Genomic DNA, 13,297 nt, shown 5'->3' with positions numbered 1-13,297 from the left:
CATGTTTTATGTGATTGTACAAATTACGACAATCCAGTCATTGATACTTTTTTTTTCATATACCTGTTCTAGTTATAGCGCTTTTTATATCTCTTTATGTTTATTAGATTATTATGTACCGAAAAATATCTGTCATAATTTGTATGACATCGAATTTTTGCAAATCATTTTCGCGGTTTTAATCACATTTCGTTCTACTTAATTTACATCTACATACTATAATGTTTCATTTTTTACAACATTGATATTTTCTTGTTCGCACAATTGCGCAAGTAATTGCATTTCACACAGATTTATTTTACATTTTGTTTTTATGATTTAATTGCTTTAGAAGTTTGAACGTAACATGCAATCAAATAAAGTAGTGGAAACATCTTATGAAGTTCGATCGTGCATGAACTGACCAACAACATACTTTTTATACACAGCTTAGGCAACATTTAAAAGAATGTTTGTCTGCAGTGACTCTACTGACTATATGCCCCGACTACAGGTGATCCGTCACATTGCCTGGATACAGTTATACATACTTTTTCATATTTTTTTTTATTATTATTTATTTATTTCGGTCAAGATAGTGAAAACATGTCATTTAAAAAATTATTTCACAATTTTTCATGAAAATATTTATTCATTTATAATACTAATTTTCTTTCATGAAAATTTGTGGAATAATTTTTTAAATGACATATATTCACTATTTTGACCAAAATAAATAATAATTAAAATAAAAGAATAAAAAAATATTAAAAATAAAAAATTATAAAAGAAATGTATTAATGATTTAATGTACATATCCTGGCAATGTGACGAGCACCTTTGGCCCCGACTCATAGTGTAAAAAAGTATGGCGTTACGTTCCAGTTTTTAAAGTTTTCACTGAAAAGTCGAGATCAGCGTATATGAAACATAATACTCGGCTTGAGTATACATAGCATTACCTCATATTTGGCTCTGAATTCAATAACAAATGCATATTTCTTATTATTTAAATTCAAAACGGCGAAAAATTGGTAATAATAATGACACGTTCGGTAAGAACACTTCAATAATTGTTATTTTGCACCTTATTAAATGCAAATGCTATTGTTGGTGTTCAGCAGTAATAAAACATAAGGGCGCTAGGCCGCCAACTTCACGTTGCCAAGTAGCTAATATTACGCCACCAGGTCGCCAACTTGACGCCACTGAATAACAAGCCACTAACTTCACACAGCAAGGCCGAAAGGCCGCCAAATTCACACCGCTTGATTGGAGGTTCATGGTACTAGCTGATGCCAGCACATAAAAGTCAAACAAAAGTCACAAACACGTGCTACACGTTTCATTCCCCACCAAGGTTGGTCACTTGCTTTCATTGTGTTGACGTATGCCCGCATCGTAAACGCATGTAAATCTTGCGGGTTTTTTTTCGGTACGCAACAGCGAGGGGGGCATACGCACTCGTTGTTGCCATTTCAATTTGAAAATGGTTATATATAAAAACAAAGAACTTTTCACTATTTCTCTATCTATCTGTCGTTGGTAATTATGACCAAATGAATGATGATGGTCACCTGTCAAGCGTTTTACAACTAAAATGTATATGCCTCACCTCTGAACACTTGACAGTTATGAAAAATACACCAATACTTACTGGCTTATATGTGTATACTTGATACGATCTTTAGTTCAGGTACGATATTTCTTCTTCTTTTTATACATGTTTTAACATCTATTTAAACAACCACATGAACCAGTGGTCGTCGTTGCCGACGTACGATACACATATTATTTCGAGTAAGCGAAGGTTTGAGAGTGATACCCGGAAACTAGATGTTGTCCAAGATTTTTTTATAAATGATTATTAACCATGTCAAAAACCTGAATTCCACCATATCAATACAGTAATGTATTTATATTTTTGTTAATTTGAAACGCAAAAATGACATGTTTCTCCATCCATTTGCATTTACAACTTCACTGTATTTGTATATTGTTTTCTATATTTCCATAATGTATTTACAATGTTGTTGTTTTTTTGCAGAATGTTCACAATAATGAAGAAAATCATTGCGAATGTTTTATTCACGCTGTTCACATTTCTTCATGATCTTGTGAGTATATACATCGTAACGTGTGGCCATGTGCATGTATTAATTGGTTGCTATTACATTAATATCGATTGTTTCAACACATAATAAGGTCGTATGTATTAAATAATGTCTTATTAAAGTATTTAAGGTGGAACGCGACTATGAATTTTTTTTCGAGTTACTGTCTGAAAATTGGTATACGAATAGAAGAGCATATGCCCAGTTAGGGACTGTTTTTACTTTTTCAATATTCGGAACAGTTTTGAATCTACGAGTTTTCAAAATATACCACTGACGTCAATTTTGAGACGTCTGTCATATTTTTGCGTTCCAGCTACAATAACCGATATTTTCATCAATTCTTCGTTTACAGCTATGAAATTTCAACGTCAAGTACGTCTTGTAAAAACGTTCACGCTCATATAATTTTCTTTCTCTTGTTGAACGTCATTGTTTCTAAATTTGTCTATAACGTCATTTTTCGCGGGGAAAACGGCGTCGTGTTTCGCTGAAAAAAGTGCGCCTTTCTTTAATTCTTGAAAAAACTGCTCGTTTAATTTTTGATTTTTTTAAATACATGTATTCAATGTTTTATTACAAATCGGATGATATCAAGAAAAGGGTACCTCACCGACTTCGTTTTTGCGCAGTATCAAATAATCTACCCCCTATACCTGTTTCTTTTTCAATACGTAGTGTATTTAAACGTTTAGCATGACGTTAATCGAATTGCTTTTGTTTATTAAATGGAAAAAAATAGAAATCTTAGAGTGTCTGATCAATTGTTTGTTAGGGATATTTGTTATTGCTGTTGTACAAAATATCTAATTCCACACAAGACGGGCGCTGAATAACCAGCTTTATGAATCAATGACTTAAATCTGGCGGCTATTTTAATGAGAGGCTTTCTTAATTATTAAGCAATCATTTGCCGAATTATAATATTTTGATAATACACATCAATAATCGTTCCAGTCACTATGCTATGAGCTGCGACTATGCTGATTAGTGCTTTGTTTTTTTATATAATTATACATCTACAGTAATAACACAACAATAAACGGTTCTACTACTTTATTAGTTACCAATTTCTTAAATAAGTATCAGTAGAGATCTGCAGTTATAAGGCTCTAAACTATGCAAAAGCATAGTAAATCCAGTGTGTGACATTTATTTCATACACAAAATATAACTAACAAGCCAAAAAATTATAATCGACAGAAATCTGCATTGTAATAAGCACAAACGGATCCCGGCAGTAGAGGGGATGCAGCCCCCCCCCCCCCCCCCCCCCCCCCTTAAAATCATCCAAATTTTCTTCTGTATGTCACTATCGGAGAAAAATGTAATAGTATACAGATCTATAAAATACGCGACTATAGAGTTCAGTGTCTTGAATCTAAGTTTGATGGAGTCAATCGGTTATCGTTGAATAAAAACATATACAATTAATAAATTCCACTTATATTGGTAACCATATTATTGACTAAGTTTGGTAGTGAATATAACTCTTGAACATTTTTAACAAGGGTCATTTGTTACGCAACGGTTTGGGGAGGGGTGGGGGATGGTCAGTTCTTGACGTTTAAAAATGATCGGTCATTCTTTGAACAGAAAGAAAATTACTCATGTGGTCAATATATAACGGGGTAAATCGGCGTTAATTTAAAACGCACTAAAATTTAAAGTGAAACTCTTATTCAAATCAATATTCCACATGTATAACAAACATTTATTTTGACTGATAAACCCTTACTTCTTACGTAATAATAAACTCATACAAAATATTATTCACTGATAAAAAGATTGTAACTGTTTATTTAATAGTAGAAAGCGCAAAAATGATTCATTTTTATTTGGTGAATGCTAAAGGATTTAATACGGTCTCTTATTTCTTTCAAATTAAACTCGGTATTCTTCATAAGGACCATTGTTTTCGATATGTATTTATTCTTTTAGTATAACTTGCGGTAAATCGTACTTGTGTTTAATACTTGTGTTTGCATAGATTGTAAATGATCCCATTGAATTGTTTATATTATCTCATCTTATTAAGGGATGTTATAGTTCACACAAATACACTTACATGAACGCACGTATACGCCCACATACTCGTACATGCACGCACGCCCATACACACGAACGCGCGCGCGCACACACACACTATGATAAAATATATGTTCCAAATGGCTCAAATGATGATCTTAAAGTTAATGTTTTAGTGCAGTAAAATGTTTAATTTTGTTAATCAATGCATTGTTTGTTTTAATCCATAACGAGTTATTTTGTTTTCCTGACTTTACCACGCAATCAATGCTTCTCGTGCGTTCAAGCAAATTCATGAGACAACTTTCGGCGACGCATTCAATGCCCATGATACAGAAGCCAACATAGCTACCTTATCCCGCACTCAATGTCCCTGCCGTGCGTATTGTACACGCGTGCGTGCGGGCATGCGTGTGTACATACATGCCTGCGTGTGAGAGCGTACATGTGTGTGAAAGCGTGTGTGTGTGTGTGCGCGTGCGTGTGTATGGGCGTGCGTATGATCGTCTGTGTGTGTGCGTGCGTGCGTGCGTACGTGCGTGCGTGCGTGTGTGTGCGGGAGCGCGATCGCGTGCACATTTATGCTCACAATCATCTTTTAAAACATAATATAGTTATGATATCATTCGGTGGTTTTTGTTTTGTTGTAATGGACAGGTGGTGGGGCCTTTTGATAGGAGACAAATAGCCTCGTGTTTGGCAAGCAGGGGAACATAAAAAACCGATTCATATAATGTTTAACTTGTTGTTACAAACCTACCGACTTATTCATGAATGGCACTCAAGTGCTGCATTTGTCAAATGTTAAAAGGCAATGGTTTTCCCCTTTCTTAAAAATAAGGGATTTCTTTACCTGGGTAGAGGAAAAAGATTTACTTTTCAGGAGGGTAATGGGGCCGAAATTCGGTCCCAAAAATGGCCGGAAAAACACTGGCATCAGATTTGCTTATTAAATAAAAAATAGTTTACAATCGATTTATATTATTTGATATAGCTGCCACGTCGCAAGGGTTATATACCAGAACCAGGGGCTTTGCTAAACCTGCTTATGGAGGCAAATCACTGTGACGATAAACTGTTGAAACTGGAATCTCTTACAGACTTCTATAGCAAATACGGACTATTTCGTTATGAGAACAAAGTGTATATATTTGACCCAAAATTAACACAAACGGTCATCAATAAACTTGAAAAAGGTGCCGGGGACTATTTGGACAATTCGCCGCTCAAGGATACATTTTTGGGGTCGTCAAGTCGGAATCCGGAAATTCGAAGAGCCATTGCAGAACTCTTCCGTAAGTCAACTTTGCACGGGAAAGGAGGACTGATAATCCAAGATGTCGAGAACATGTGTACTCGAATGCAGAAGGAATCAGAAGCAGGTTTACTATTTAATCTCTATGTTAAAATAATATAGCAACTAGTCAAAAATTCTGAGCAAAGGTGATCGTCACATAGCTTGGACACTAAAATGTGTCCCTAAATAACTCCTTTGATATCGTATAAAAATTAAAATATGACATTTCAATACAATTCTAAGAATTTTCCACGAACAAATACCATTTTATATATAATTTATATAAGGTAAACATGTCCAGAAATCGTCCAAATTATATTGCCCTAAACAACGTAAAATATTTCCTAAACTATTTGACCAAATGTTATACACTTTACCCTGTCAGAAAGGTGAAAGACTAAACTACAAGAAAAAACCTATAACAGTCATGGTAGTTCAACTTAACGTTCTTACATAATCAGACAATATGCGCAGGCTGCACAATGCGGAAAATGCAAAATACGAATCAATGGAGAGGTTCGAAAACTACGAAAAAAAAATCAAAACAACATGTTAAATACAGACTGACATGTAACCTTTGCGCATGCATTGCAAAAAGTTGCTTGGAATATCATCCCTGCCTTTATGATTTTGTTGAATAAGTCTTAAAGTTGTAGATGTGATTGATTTTAAACTGATCTGTATTTAGTAATATAAAGCTAAAATAAAAAAATATATAAACCAAACTATTTGTACGGACACCAGGTACCAGTCAGTAGATTAAAGCGAATTCGGAGGGGGGGGGGGGGCACACGGCGCCCCCACCCCCGCTAAAATCGTCTTAGTTTACTTTTTATTTCAATATAGGAAAAAAAGTATATTTATTATATAAATTGTTTTTAGAGATTCTTTATGAATGCAAGATTCTTCTTCAAATTGTCTTTCGGTTTTGATTCATTTGGCGATTTTAGTTGCAGCCAGTGATATTTAAGAATGCCATAAGAACTGACAGTAACCTACGTCAAGTACGGTACTAGCTCGCCTGATATCAAAATGCTTTACCATACCATTCCTTCACCACCAGGCCAGCTTATAAACATGACAGACTGGAGTCTTCGGATGGCGCTTGACATTGTTGGTCACATGTTACTGCAGCTTGACCTGTTTGCACTCGAGGGCCAGCAGTCTGAACTGATACAGAGTCTACTAACCATATTGCACAAGTAAGCGTAAACTGGTTTGTAAAATGAAAGTTTACAGTTAAAAGATATTACATGTATAAGTTAATATTGTGTATAGTAGAATACTTATTTATAAGCATGTTTATTCATTCGCAACATCACTAACTCACGACGCACCCCACCCCTGCTGTTTCCTCAGATGCTACGCTATGGGGGAGATCACCCCTGAGAGCCCTGAATTCCGGTCGGCGGAGGCAGCCCTGGAGCGGCGGACGACGGCCATCCTGGATTCTGCCCTCGGAGTCGAGGACAGAGGCGCTGATACCCGACTCGTGGTTAGGCTGCATGAGGCGTGTGGCTTTAACCAGGTACCGGCAACGTTTAAGTTGTAATGAGCTATAAAGACACTTCTCAAAAGAGTATGGTTGCGTCTTTGATTTACAAGTCAATATGACACAGTGTACATACGTTCTTTTCAGTTTCGCCCTCAATTAAACTTAAAATAACTTCTTCTTTTTTGTATACCCTAAAACAAGATTGTGTCAGTTGATGGTCTGACGCAGACTTCTATAGTAGGAAAGGTGTTATGTATATCTTGTTTTTGTAGGCCCGTGACAACATGAAGCTGTTCATAATGGCGGGCTCGGAGACGACGGCCTCCACCATTCCCGTGCTCATCTATCTGCTGACAACCTTCCCGCTTGTACAGGTACACAACAGTACATACCAGTACTTAAGGAGCTTTAAGGGTCGTTTAATGTCGGTCGTCCGTCCGTCTTTTACTATTGCACAGTCAGATTACTTCCCCTAAACCATTTGGACAGTATAAACAAAACATCACTTGAGTGCTCCAGCTATTATAGAACGTTATTCCATGCCGTTAAGCTCTCTGCTGACTGAAGCCTTGAAGGCAAAACGGGTTGCTTAAGCCGTAACGTCAATGTTTAAAATACATGGCAGTCAGGGGCAAGACCTATTTATTAATAGGTATTTTTTACTGTCTGAATATAGACAACCTAAGCCGTATTTACAGTATTTAAAGGTACCAACATTCGATATATAACTTTAACATACGAATGTGGTGCATCATGTTTGTTAGTGTGCTTATCTTGCGATCAAGTGTATTCACTGCGAGTGTAACCTTCAAATCAAACCTGACAATAGCGAAAGGTTGGGGCTACGTTTTTATGGTTTATTGAAAAATCGACTGATTTGTACTTTCGTTGAAAAATTACTGTTCACAATACTAACGTATAATTGCAATTATTTCAACCGACAGGAAGAACTACGGAAGGAAGCAGATGACAATATCGCGGCCATGAGGAAGCATCCTGCACTTCCTCTCCCCAAAACCGAGGCTGTGCTTCGTGAAGTTCTTCGTGTGTACCCCATCGCGCCGTTCATCAGCAGACAAACGACACAAGATCTCACCATCGGCGATATCACTTTTCCCGCTAATGTATGTACATTTTATTCGAAATGCTGATGTGAATGTTGAACATAAGTGTTCTGTGGCAAACATATATACCATTAGAGCATCTCAATGTTGAATAGTTCCTGCCTTGTATAAATATTCGTACAGCAGAGTTAAGGTAGACAATTAATGACCTGTCGGGTTAGTGCAGATCGAGTTTAAATATTTTTCCTTTTCTTCAATCGGCCAAATGTTTGGTTCCAAACATAACCTTACTCATACATATCATTTCAGACGGATATTAAAGCTTTCACCTGGGGAATTCATCGGTCTGCTACCCAGTGGTCCAAACCAAAAGACTTTATTCCCTTCCGGTTCTTGGAGCCCATTGTTCGCTCTGCGCAAACCATGTACATTCCATTTGGAGCCGGGTCCAGGATATGTATTGGACAACATCTCGCAATGCTTGAACTAAAAATAGCATGTGCAATGATGGTGAACCGATTTAAGTTCGAAAGGGTCAAGGAAACACCCGAACTACGATTCGTTACGGACTGGGCTCATGCTGTTGTTCACCCGGACAAAGACATGTTGTTTCGACTCACACCAAGATAGTTTCTTGCTCGAAACAAGGTTTTTTAATTAATACCAAAATATATGAACCCGGGAGTATGATTCTAATTATTACCAAGATATTTTCTTGCACATACCAAGATTTTTTTTTTTACTTTTTATATTCAAGGCAATTATCTTCTCTTTTTTCCGAGCCGTCCTGGAACGCATCCAAAACTATGTTATGGTAAATTAAACCACATTTGGAGATCTAGAGTGACACTCAAATACAATTTTAGTGTTTAGTACAGCTTAAGTATGGTGTATCGAACTATGGAAACTTTAAAAAAGTTTGATTTAGGTCCGCTTGTTTATAAATTAATAAAATATGAGCTCTATTTCATATTGCAAGGAATACTATAAAGTTCTAGACTTTTGAGACTTAAGCATACACGCACCATACGCACAACGAATTATGTTTAACCTATTCAATTATTAACTAGAAGTTTAATAAGTCAAATGGAAACATAACAATCATAGACCATGTTCATTTCTATTGTGGATAAACAATACATGTCTAAAAGTTGAAAACAATTATGTTTTGAAGAAAAAAGGTTTGTTCTTTTAATTTACTATTAAAAAGCAATCGCTAAAATACGGATGTCAGCATTTCTAATCTTTTTTTCTCGACTTCTAAATTAGTTGCTTTGATTGGACACATATAAAATGAATTTCATCATATTCTTAGACATATGCCCTTCCGAAAGATACATTGATATAGAAAAAATGTTTGAATTGCTTGCGTATGAAAATTTGAGCTTTTTTCAGCGCATATATGCGTTACTCGTCATCATCATTGATTGACAGATAATGACGTACTTCTCAGTGACCTTCCAAAATATATTGATCAAAATACACTGGGCAACGCACAGTTTAGTGCTGATTTCCATGATATAGCTTAATTATGAATTTCAAAAACTACAAAAAATACGTCACATCAATCTGTCACTGAACCAGTTGAATTAACATTTTCATTGAAAAAGGGGGAAAATACGTCTTCATGCCGATTGTTATTATATTTATTAACAATTTTAAGGCGTACGATGGGCATAACGACGACAGCAACAACCCCCAAAAAGTCAATAGCTGTAAGGACTGAAACTACAAAACTTACAGCTCTATAGCTTTTAGAAAAGCTCACGCATTGATAAATGTATATTTTTGTTTCTTGCCATATAATACATGCCTTTGTTGTTTAATTGGTTAAATAAACAAGTTATTTCATTGTAATGTTTTATTTGCATGTTTATCACATTCAGGGACAATGACGAGTTATTAACGATAAGCAAATACATCCATTAATTATTACACATTTATAAAATGATATTTATATCATGATTGTGAATGTTCACAGAAAAGTACATATTGGCTGGTAATATATAATATTGACGTTAAAAGGTCATGATCAAGTCGATGGTGTTCTCGGATCGGCTTAGTTCCTTTGGCAGGATCGTCAACTGTGGGAACTTTACCAGACTTTCGCTTCGGTTTTTATCTGCGCTCAATTTTATCAAACGCATGGTTTCTGTAAAAGGATTTAACAATCATTATTATTATTATGTACTTGGCATATTAATCCACAATGCACAGTTTTTGCCCGTCTGTTATGTTCAGCCTTTGCCATACCATTGGTGGCGTTGTCGTTTGCGGGGCCATCAAGGGCGGATGGGGGACAGAAGCGGCGTACCCCCCCCCCCCCCTAAATCTGTACAAGTAACGTACAAGTTAACGTTTATTTCGAAATTTGAGGGGAAAAGTAAAGACGTTCACCTTCACTATACAAAATAGTTTCATCTAATACTTCAAACTCATTTTCACAGTCGTTACTATTGTCATTGTTTGGGACACAAATATCTGTATTGCAGCTAATTTCTATGTCCACTGGAGGAAATAACTGTTTATGTACATGTTTTGTTGGTGTATTTATTTTCTTCATCTTACTCACCGGGCTTGAACGTGGGTCTGAATTTTGTACTTCTTCCCAGTGCTATCATCTATAGATATCCTACTTTCATCACCACAAATATCATTACCAGTTATATTGTATGTCCTAGGTTTAATTTTGTTTTCTTTACCGGTGACAAAAATGCTTATTATACGTTTTGGGTGACTGGACGCAACGTGCCGAACGGCTAATAACACAGAAATGAAGATTTTGTGGCAATATTTATAAATCCTTAAACGATAAATGTCGTCATTATATCCATGACAATTTGTTAACTATCCGCATACAATCCATGACAATAGAAAACAAATCCATGACATATTTGAAAATTTATGATACATGATTTTCTTCAAAATGGTGATGCAAATACGTAATCAAATGCTTGTTATGGATCTACAGGGCGACACAATACACCATACACGCTTAAAAGAATTTTGTTACGTTTGCGTTGCATTCATATAATAAAACCATGAAAAGTTATGAATTTGGGTAGTTTTGTTCATATTAAGCAAAATACTTGAGAACATTGTGTATTGGAGTAAAACAATTTCTTACGACGCACGTGCATTAGTTTTATGATAATTAAGGAATATAGGATAGAAAACATTAATCTTACCATTTTTCTTTACAAAGATGATCATTCAGCAGCGCCAAATTCGTCGAAAATCCATGACACTATCAACAGCAATGCTTGACCAGCTGTCGTCATAAATTCGTTTTTCGTTTGACTAACCAGGACCCCAGTGGTTTTGCGTATTCTTAAAGCTGCACTCTCACAGATTGAACGTTTTGACAACTTTTAAATATTTTGTCTTGGAACGAGCAAATGTATGCCAAAAATCCATCGAAACCAGTAACATAAGACTGCTGACAAAAATACATGTAGATACATGTAGATCGCAGGTTTTTACATTTAACTTCATAAATTGATGTTTTATGCATTTTTCTTAAAACTTTAGTAACAGTTTAAGCCATAAAACATTAATAGTCGAACGGAAATATAAAAATCTACGGTCTGATTTTTTGACAGCAATATTATATCATTGGTTTGCAGATATTTACGCAAACATTTCCTCTTTCCATTTAAAATTAAAAAAGTTATAAATCGGTATATCTGTGAGAGTGCAGCTTAAACGAACATGTCTGACAAAATATCCATGTTTCGCTGAATTCAATACTTCACGAAATGCATTGGCGTTCTGCGTTTTTCGTTTTTAAAAGCAGAGCTAAATACGGGGAATTACCTGCGTTTTTGAAACAGAGCTAAATACGAGGGCTTACCATGTATGTCATCATACATGCCATTTATTATTATTTTCAAACTATTTCTGCTCTTAATTAAGCTTTCTGATTATTATTTTTATGAATATCGGTCAGTTGGTGGTGTGCAAGTTAATTTATATTTGCACTCGGGCAAGGCCTATTCGGCGATTTCTCCAGTAGAATTTTAGGTTTATGGAGCAATGCGACAGACATAATGTAACCGTGAGCTTAACGTGCACCAGTGTTTAGCACTGTCACTCGGGGCCCTCATTTAATGTCCCTCCCGGAAGACGAATAGTATATTTCTTAGTGATGCGACGGGAAATCGAACCTGCGACCCCTGGGTTGACAGTCAAGTGTATTACAACTAGCCCACGAATCCGCCAATCGTCAGATCTACTTTTTGACATGACATGTAAAAAATTAATGCGCAATTGCCCTATACTGTAATATGAAGAGTTCTTTTGAATTTGTCAAATCTCATTTTATGTTTAAGGCAATGTGTTATATTGATGATATACATGATGTTCAAGTATGTGTTAAATATAATGTTAGCTAGTTGAACTGATTTGTTATGACTTATATGAGCTCCTGTCATCCAGCCACTGTGGTATTGACAGATATTGGTGAACACAAATGTTTTATGGGTATTTTATGTATATTTTAAGATGTGATAACAATGTATATAAGATAATTTTCACCCCGTATCCATTTAACCACAGGTGTCCGTCACATAGCTTGATCACTAAAATATGACCCTTCAGTCCTTTGATGTTGTTTATATACATTGCCTTAAACATATATAAGTTGTACTCTTTATTGAAATGTCATTTTATCAATTTTTTGTTAATTTTTGAACAATATCAAAGAAAGTTGAAAACGTACAAATACCAGGGTTTACTTTACCTTTATTCAAATTAAACAATATTCGAGCCGCATCGCGAGATTTTGACCTTTGAGAAGTTTACATGAATTTGATTTTATTAGCTCAACTATTAGAAAAATAACGAGGCTTTACTACTCGCCACAGCCTCGACGTCGGCGTCTGATTTAGGTTTTAGGGCAGGTTGGCATTTATATGTCCAAAACTTTTCTTTCAGGGCATAATAATAATCCCTAACCATCCATATAAGAGTAATAACTGATATTTTCTTTCATAAATTGATAGAACATTAGTATATATCAATATTAATATACTAGTGTATACTATTATAATTCGTGACCATGTTTTCATGAGTAAATGTGTATTATGTTATGTGAATGATTGTTTGAAAGAAATATGTATTAAAATTAACTTTGGAATGTTGGAACACTATATTTCACAAAAGAAGCTAATCTAGGACAGTGGGTTATTGTTTTATGTACTCTTACAGTGTTTGACATTTTAATCAGTCAACAATCGACATTAACTAGTTAATGATCTGTTATTCGAGTATAATTGCCAAACCCAGGATTCAACGGCATGTTCTAAAACCTGGCCTGGCC

The 13,297-nt window shown here is 35.5% G+C and overlaps 1 protein-coding gene across 1 annotated transcript; it reads left to right on the top strand.

The window, feature by feature from the left end:
- Nucleotides 1-1,022: 1,022 nt before the first annotated feature.
- On the top strand, nt 1,023-8,607 carry LOC128208438 (uncharacterized). Its single transcript, XM_052912001.1, has 7 exons — nt 1,023-1,034; nt 5,116-5,503; nt 6,482-6,620; nt 6,778-6,946; nt 7,186-7,287; nt 7,858-8,037; nt 8,287-8,607. The coding sequence occupies exons 1-7, from the start codon at nt 1,023-1,025 to the stop codon at nt 8,605-8,607; spliced, it is 1,311 nt and encodes a 436-aa protein (XP_052767961.1).
- Nucleotides 8,608-13,297: the final 4,690 nt, after the last annotated feature.

Source organism: Mya arenaria, chromosome 11 (assembly GCF_026914265.1).
Source record: "Mya arenaria isolate MELC-2E11 chromosome 11, ASM2691426v1".
Lineage (NCBI taxonomy): Eukaryota > Metazoa > Mollusca > Bivalvia > Myida > Myidae > Mya > Mya arenaria.
Note: the sequence above shows the minus strand (reverse complement) of the source record. Positions and strands in the feature narration are given on the sequence as shown.

Coding starts and splice junctions, on each gene's coding strand:
- LOC128208438 (XM_052912001.1), top strand. Junction 6,621..6,777: donor CTACTAACCATATTGCACAA/GTAAGCGTAAAC, acceptor CTGTTTCCTCAG/ATGCTACGCTATGGGGGAGA. Junction 8,038..8,286: donor ATATCACTTTTCCCGCTAAT/GTATGTACATTT, acceptor ATATCATTTCAG/ACGGATATTAAAGCTTTCAC.